This window comes from Arachis hypogaea, chromosome 18, assembly GCF_003086295.3.
Source record: "Arachis hypogaea cultivar Tifrunner chromosome 18, arahy.Tifrunner.gnm2.J5K5, whole genome shotgun sequence".
Classification (NCBI taxonomy): domain Eukaryota; kingdom Viridiplantae; phylum Streptophyta; class Magnoliopsida; order Fabales; family Fabaceae; genus Arachis; species Arachis hypogaea.
The window spans coordinates 639,196-646,514 of record NC_092053.1 but is presented as its reverse complement, the minus strand read 5'-3'; the positions used below and the strand labels follow the sequence as shown (position 1 = coordinate 646,514).

At 35.7% G+C, this 7,319-nt stretch overlaps 1 protein-coding gene and 1 long non-coding RNA gene across 6 annotated transcripts; one reads left to right on the top strand and one right to left on the bottom strand.

Moving 5' to 3' along the window:
* The first annotated feature begins 730 nt into the window (after positions 1-730).
* LOC112772479 (protein ANTI-SILENCING 1) lies at positions 731-5,387 on the top strand. Of its 4 annotated transcripts, none has more exons than XM_025817440.3 (13): positions 731-960; positions 1,174-1,544; positions 1,823-1,991; positions 2,172-2,524; positions 2,792-2,878; positions 3,164-3,313; positions 3,467-3,493; positions 3,823-3,915; positions 4,280-4,358; positions 4,503-4,593; positions 4,691-4,799; positions 4,879-4,995; positions 5,096-5,387. In XM_025817440.3, the coding sequence occupies exons 2-13, from the start codon at positions 1,200-1,202 to the stop codon at positions 5,165-5,167; spliced, it is 1,692 nt and encodes a 563-aa protein (XP_025673225.1). In that variant the 5' UTR covers positions 731-960; positions 1,174-1,199; the 3' UTR covers positions 5,168-5,387. The 4 variants fall into 4 exon arrangements, with proteins under 4 accessions (XP_025673225.1, XP_072081401.1, XP_072081402.1 ...); XM_072225301.1 differs by lacking the exon at positions 731-960 and having other exon boundaries at positions 1,181-1,260; positions 1,356-1,544; XM_072225300.1 differs by lacking the exon at positions 731-960 and having other exon boundaries at positions 1,038-1,544.
* LOC140181524 (uncharacterized) lies at positions 2,045-5,690 on the bottom strand. Of its 2 annotated transcripts, none has more exons than XR_011876221.1 (3): positions 5,574-5,690; positions 2,777-2,927; positions 2,045-2,671 (listed from the first exon to the last, which is right to left on the bottom strand). It is a non-coding gene; the product is annotated as an uncharacterized lncRNA (long non-coding RNA). The 2 variants fall into 2 exon arrangements; XR_011876222.1 differs by having other exon boundaries at positions 5,570-5,685.
* Between the last annotated feature and the right edge of the window lie 1,629 nt (positions 5,691-7,319).

Sequence of the window (7,319 nt, the reverse complement as noted above, 5' to 3'; positions counted from 1 at the left end):
CAAATTCAAAATCATCTTTCCGTAAAAGTGAAAATACAAATGGTTGAGTTGTTTTATCACGTACAAGATAAAAATTGCATGTCATTTTTATAAATTTTAGATTGTTATGATATTTCTTTAAAATGTGAGACGATATAATTTAGGAAGTAGAAATTAAATCGTTTTATATTTAAAAATTATAGAAATTGAACTTTTTTATTTTTTTACTCGATTTCTTCAATTTATATTTAAAAATAAAAAAATTTAAAATATTCAATTTGTGTATATCTCATATTTTGTTATATATAATTTAAAAAAATAAAAAATTAATGGAATATTTGTATAATATGTATAATAAAGGTTTAGGAAGTATTAGAGATATAACTATTAATGTTACATTTTTTCTATCAACATAAGCTTTTAGAATGTGTGGTATTATGACATGGTATTAGAGCTCTAGATCTAAAAGATCAAAGAGTTCGATAATACCAAAATCAGCTTAAGTTTTTTATTATTATCCATAATACTTGGATGGTTATTCTAAATATTATGAGTGATGTTCATTTTGTAACTTATATAACCTATTGTATACATTGTACAAATATTCTATTGACTCTCTAACAGAACTTTCTTAAAAAATACAAAAAATTATAACATTAAAATATATCATTCATCCCAATTTTATGAAAGAAAGAAATTACGCGGAAAGAAAACACAAGCAAAAAACAGTTTTGACTAGAGGAGCGTTGACCTTGACCACCGAGTCCCATTCATTTGAGTGTGTAGAAAAAATAAGAAACGCATTGCCATTGGTCCCATACTGCATGCTTCTGTAACCATATGAAACAACAAATCACCCAAAACGTTGTCGTTTAGCTTCGGCGGTGCCTTCAATTTCATCATTCTGCGCAAAAATGGTCGGTTCCTTCCGAGTCTGTTGCTGCCACTTGCTACCTTTCTTTGCGCCGATCACCTTCAAACGTAACCTCAACTTAATACTCTCCATTTTCGCTCTCACTTCATTATAAAATGGAGTACGAGACTCAAAACTCGTATTTACTATTATTGGAAATGGAAACCCTTCCTACAACTTCTGGACTCGTATTTACTTCTAAAAATAACTGCCTTCTTAATCCCTAAGTTATTGGCATTAGCATTTTACTTCTATTATGTAATTTTACTCATTTATATCAGGTTTCTGAGCATTGGTGAGTGTAGCCATGTCAGGTGCTAAGGTTGGAGATTTGATTGATTTTAAGTGGGGAAATCAGACGGGACATGGTCAGAAAAATAAAGATATTAGCTTCTATGAATCCTTTGTTTATGAGGGAGTTGAATATTTTCTCTATGACTGTGCCTACTTTTACCTTGATCAGCATTTTGAAACTTCTGTTGGTAAGCTTGTGAAGATGTATGAGAGACCAACACATGAGAAAGTGCTCAAAGTTGTCTGGTTTTTTCGTCCCTCCGAGGTTCGCAACTTCTTGGGGGATTATCAGCCTCGTTGGAATGAGTTGTTCTTGGCATCTGGTGCAGGCAAAGGTCTTTCCAATGTTACTCCTCTGGTAACTTTGTACTATTAGTTCATTATTTGAAATTCTGAATTCCCTATATTGTCTATAGTATATTATTATCAAAAGAAATGAGTGAAAGAAGTTGCATTTGCTTGCAGTTATGTTGATAAGGGATTAGGCTCCATTTATATGATTTGTTTTATTGCTCTGAAAACTTATTAACCCATGCACAATGTAATATTACTTGATGAAGTTGAGGAAATAATCTCTGTCATTCTTATGGTAAAGTGTGCTACTTTTATACCTCTCATTTCCGAATTTGTTTTCAGGAATCAATTATTAGAAAATGCAATGTGGTTTGCACATCAAGGGACAAGAGAAATACTGAACCATCTGAAATAGAGTTGAAGACAGCTGATTTCTTTTTCAATTGTGCTTTTGATGTTGGAAGGCGTGCAATACTTGATAACTTTCCAGATGTTATAGATGGAATTGAAGGTTAGTTATTTGCATTTGGTATTTACTTGGTATTTTTATGTGCAAAAATCATATGTAGAAACTACAAACTGTTTGGCTTATTAATGTGGAACAATTATTAAATTTATTCAGTACACAGGCTGTAGTTGCATAAAATTAACATTCCCATTTACCTTAATTCATTGTGTTACTGTTATGCAGTTAGAAGTTTCTTTAACGGGAAACGGGAGAGTAATCCGAGTAAACCTCTCCAGGGTAGGACAAAGACACGACCTAAAACTTTGATCAACACTAGGAGTGATCCTTCTGGCATGTTGTGCAAGCAAGTTGAACATAATGCTGAAGTGAGAACGTCTGAGAATGTTGTGCCAAAGAGTTCACCAGATGCTTTTCCATACAAAAAGAGGAAGGTTGAAGATGAAAATCCAACCCTTAGTCCAAGTCGCGAATTCCCAATGGAGAAGGAGTTAGATGAAAAGGGGGAAAAACTCAGGCAGGATAAAGGAGTCAATAGATGCAGGAAGATTACTGAGGTGACTAAAGGACCCAATGCAGTAAGTGTTCATCCATGACAATCATAATTTTAACTTGTTTCTTGAAGGATCAATCCTAAATGGATAGAATGAATCAGACACACCATAGCTTCAGTATCTGCTTGCTTGGCTTGTTGAGTAACATACTGATGACAATATTGTAGGAATCTGGAAGGTTCACCATTTTGATCATTAATTAGTTTATCATCGAAATTCTACACGTTTCCTCTTCATTTTAATTATTTGGTAAAAAATGATAGTATTATTACTTACTCTTCATTAATGTAGGATGATGAGAGATCATTGCATTCTTTTCCATATAAGAAGAGGAAGCTTGGAGATGAAAAGTTGGTCACTAATAGAAGATCAGATCCCGTAAGTGTCACCCGTGATAGTTGCCATCATAAATGTCTTTCTTACAAGACTAACCCAGATGGGACAAATGAAATTAGATACACTATAACATCTGTTATCTGCTTGTTTGTTGAGTTGAGAAAAATAACCACACAAATATTGTAATAGTATGATTCATCAGTAAATATTATGATATTGAAGTTCTTTTTTGCCTCATTTGGATAAAATGATGGGAGTCCTTCCTTAATCACTCCTTAAATGTTGAATGATAAGGGATCATTATCACATTCTTTTCCATTTAAAAAGGGGAAGATCAATAGGAGTTTGAGCATTAGTCAACCTAACAAATCCCTTAAGGACAAGGAATTTGACAAGGAAGTGGCAAAAGTCAGACAGGACGAGAGCAGAGTCAAAACACCTGGGGGAGTTATTGAGGTGACTGAAAGACCAGATGCTGTAAGTCTCATCCGTAACTGTTATCATATTTCATCTACTTATGTGAAGGATTAATCCTTGACTGGGAAAAACAAATCAGATACATATTAATTATTCTGCTTGGTGTGTTGAGACTGAGAAATAATCACCCCCTCGTTTTTGTTGTTTCTGCAGGAAAGAAGGAGGTGGTTTAAGAAAACGGTTGGTTCTGCTTTTCTAATACTTGCTACAGATTCCTGGCTCTAGGCTTTTGGCACATTTAAGTTTACATGGAAAATATCTTTTTCTTAATTGGATAATAAAGAAGGAGCTGGTATCTCTTCCTAAAGAACACAAAAACAGCATTTGTGGAAGTTTGTTCACATTTTCCTTTTTGGAAATCTTGGTATCTTGCACCCGGTGCTACTGGATTTAATTCAGTCCAAACAATTTATCAACACATCACAACAGTTTGTATTGTATACTTGTATCATACAGATATAATGTGAAATCAATGTTGTGCATTTTTTTTCATAAAAAAATAATTCTAGGATTGGGACCAAAGATTGCGGGACGCACAGGAGATGGGTACTCTGGTCTTGCTTAGTAATCTGGATCCATCCTTTGCCTCCATTGACGTAGAGGTATATATTATTCAGATTTGCAACTCCTTTTATTTTTTTTTGGATATTTCTACAGAAGGGATCTCGCTTCAATGTCAATAATGCTCATTAAACTGTTGACGACTGATTCAACCAATTATGCTTCTAACCAACTTCATGGAAATTCCAACGAGTTAATGATATAGTTTGTTATAACATATTTTTAAAGTCTGCTATGTCTTGTGTGTGGAAATGGATTATGTATAGATTCAGAATGGATATGACAGACAAACTGAAGTGAGATGGGAGTTATTTTTTCCCACTTAGGAGTAAAGTTGGGTGTCGATTTTATATTATCAGTTTTTCTCTAATGATGGTCCTCGTTTTTTTTCTTCAAATTTTTCAGAACATAGTTTGGTCTGCTCTCCTAATGAAGGTTGACGCAAGGATAATAGAACAGAGTGTGAAATCCAATTATTACTATGGTATTTACATATTTAACTATATAACCATTTTTTTATTTTATTATTGGTCTTTCATTTTGGTTACAAAAAAACTCCCCATACATAATATGCCTTTTTTGATGTTTAACTTATTTGATTTGATTTTTTTTTATCATTGGATGACAGGTAGAGCACTGGTTATTTTCAAGACAAAAGATAAAGCTGAGTATGCAATGTCTGAGTTTAATAGGAGATGCCTTGTTCTTGGGGATGGAAGGCAATTCATTCATTGTTCTATTTGTCTTGATTGTAATAATGATAATATCATCTTATTCTTCCTAAAACATACCCCTAAAACTCTTTGTCACTTGCAGGGTTGTCAGTGCCCGAAAGGGAACTTTAACAGAACCCAACAAGCAACGCAAATTCCATGGTCATTTGACCATTGACAGAATCCCACCTGAAAGGCTGCGCCCAGAAATGGTACCATAAAATTCAATTTGCCGATTGATTTATCTTTTCCCTTTTTTCTATCCATATTTATGTTCTTTGCTTTTTATAGAGAAATGCAGTATCAACATCACATTGTGCTCAAGCCAATACAATTGAATATGAGATGGCTAGTGACTGGCTCTTGCAATACAAGAAATATGATGTCTCATGGGAAGCATTGTCTAAGGTGGTTTAGCATAACATTCCGAAGCACTATATTTTTCTGTTTTGCTTGCCCATGCATTTTGTTCATAATGAATAGATGCTTTAACATTTTTCCTTTACAGAAACAAAGGAAAGAGATAGAAGATGTGAAGAACAAACTTAAACTGGACAGAATTTTTGGTGAAACCTCCTAGCTATTAACCAACTAACAAATTTGAGTTTGACAGAACCATGTTGTACTAATCATGTTTCTGCAGTACAAGAAATTCTTCTTAGCATACAGTGTTCACCATTTTTTGTAGGGTCTAACCGATTTGATATCAGCTATATGTTTTTTGGATGGCATGACACTACATTCATTGTTTTTTGAACAACTAAGTGTAAATATATACACACACATTCTCTTCATGCAAATTCTTGTTTTTTAAGAGTTTGTTTCTATCACTATGTTAGAAGCATAGCATTTTTCAGCTGAATCAAGATATGTGAAAAACATCAGAAAAATAAAAGTTAATAAACAAGAAGCCTGATATAAAGAAATTAGTACACATTGTTATACATCGTGCATGGAAACTGGAAAGAGGAAGGGGAGTTACCTACTTGAGTTTAAGGTCATTGTCTTTTGTGTCATCTCATCCTCAAACTGCTGTTGTTGCAGCCGCCACCATTGCAGTCATTGGTGATTAGTTTCAGTTTGTTGCGCATCCACTCATGACTCATCCAAATCTAATTTTGAGTTTTTGGTCAACCTAGTCAAAATGAACATACAATGTACAACACTATGAGATGGGCCATCAGGAAAGCCCAAGAGAAAGCCACAACAGAACAGATATTGGGCTAATTCAATTTTTCATTTTCGGTTTGGGGCTTCCGCCTTGCTTTATGTAATTCATTCACAGTGAGAAAATATCATATTCCAATTTCCAATGTTACTACTAGCCAAGTAGTCATAGAGTTAAATACTTAAAATACCAAAAAATATAAAATAATATAGGCATAGAGAAAAGAAGTGGCACTAGAGACTAGAGTTAAGATTAATAGATTATAGATTTGGCAGAGCTCACTTGTGCATTATATTTTATATAATTAAGCTATAACCTGAGTGTGTGTTGGTATTTTTTTTTTAAATAATCGCAATCGCTTTAACTATTAACTAATATTCTTTTGAAATAAAAAAAGAAAAATAAAAAAGAAAGGTGTTTATACGCTGGCCCAACACCATGGTTTAGATCCAAATAAACCAAAAAGGTCCAATTCAAAGGTTGGCCTTTATTGCTCAGCGACCTTCTCTAAAGAAGTCGGATTCGACACAGACTCCTTCCCAAAGAAGTCGGATTCGATGGATAATTGGCAGGTAACACTTATTCAAATAAGTAACTGCTCTAGAAATCTCTCAACCCACTTCCAGGAACCATATCCCAATTACCCTAAGATAAAGAGACGGTTATCCACCTTCAAAAGTGGAACTGTTCCAACGGTGGTTATTGGATCACCACTATAAATACACTGATACTCCTCAAGTATCTCTAAGTTCCAATACTCTCTAAACCTGCTTAACCCCTTGCTGACTTAGGTATCGGAGTGTCTTTGCAAGTACCACCCCCCATTCCTTCAAACACACAGTTCGGACGGCGACTCCCGAACGCCAACAAGGCGGAGACCACCTTCTCATAATACTTGGGCCAATCCTTCAAGTCCAAACCATCAATTTCAGGTTACCCACGTAACATTGGCACCGTTGTCCGAGAACCTGAACGATCATCCAGTAATGGCGGATGACCAGCCTTCGGATGGGCACACTGCATCTGATTTAGAGCAAGAGCAGTTAGATGTAGCCAACAACGACAGGGCTATAGTATCCCTGCACGGAGCAGGTGCCCAGCACCACGAAGGCCCTTTTGGTGAAAATGACTCTAGGGGGATTCCCTCCGAGGTGTACGGACCAAAAAAAAGGGGGGCAGACTTACGCTGCCGGCTCATGAGATTACTCCACGGCTACCAAGAACGGCTGGAGCAGTTAGAACAAGAACTAGAGCGACAGCGAGAAGCAGAGAGGAACCTGAGAAGAGAGGTCGAGCGCCGAAAAGAGCTTGAAGAATAGCTCTTGAGTTTGGAATCCAATCTTCGAGGTCAAAATTCTCGTAGTGACCGAGAAGACTATTCGTTGGGGGGAAAAGGCCCGTTCAGTGAGGACATAATGAGGGCAAAAGTTTCAAGAAACTTCAAAAGCCCCGATATGGACCTATATGACGGGACTACCGATCCAAAGCATCACCTGGGAAATTTCAAAAGTTGGATGTACTTAGCCAACACTTCTGATGCTACTCGCTGTAAGGCCTTTCCAAC

Bases quoted from the DNA above. Each gene is read 5' to 3' on its own strand.
- LOC112772479 (XM_025817440.3), top strand. From the start codon at position 1,200: ATGTCAGGTGCTAAGGTTGGAGATTTGATTGATTTTAAGTGGGGAAAT. The intron at 3,314-3,466 runs GTAAGTCTCATC...TTGTTTCTGCAG, and splicing joins TGACTGAAAGACCAGATGCT to GAAAGAAGGAGGTGGTTTAA. The intron at 3,494-3,822 runs GTTGGTTCTGCT...AAATAATTCTAG, and splicing joins GGAGGTGGTTTAAGAAAACG to GATTGGGACCAAAGATTGCG.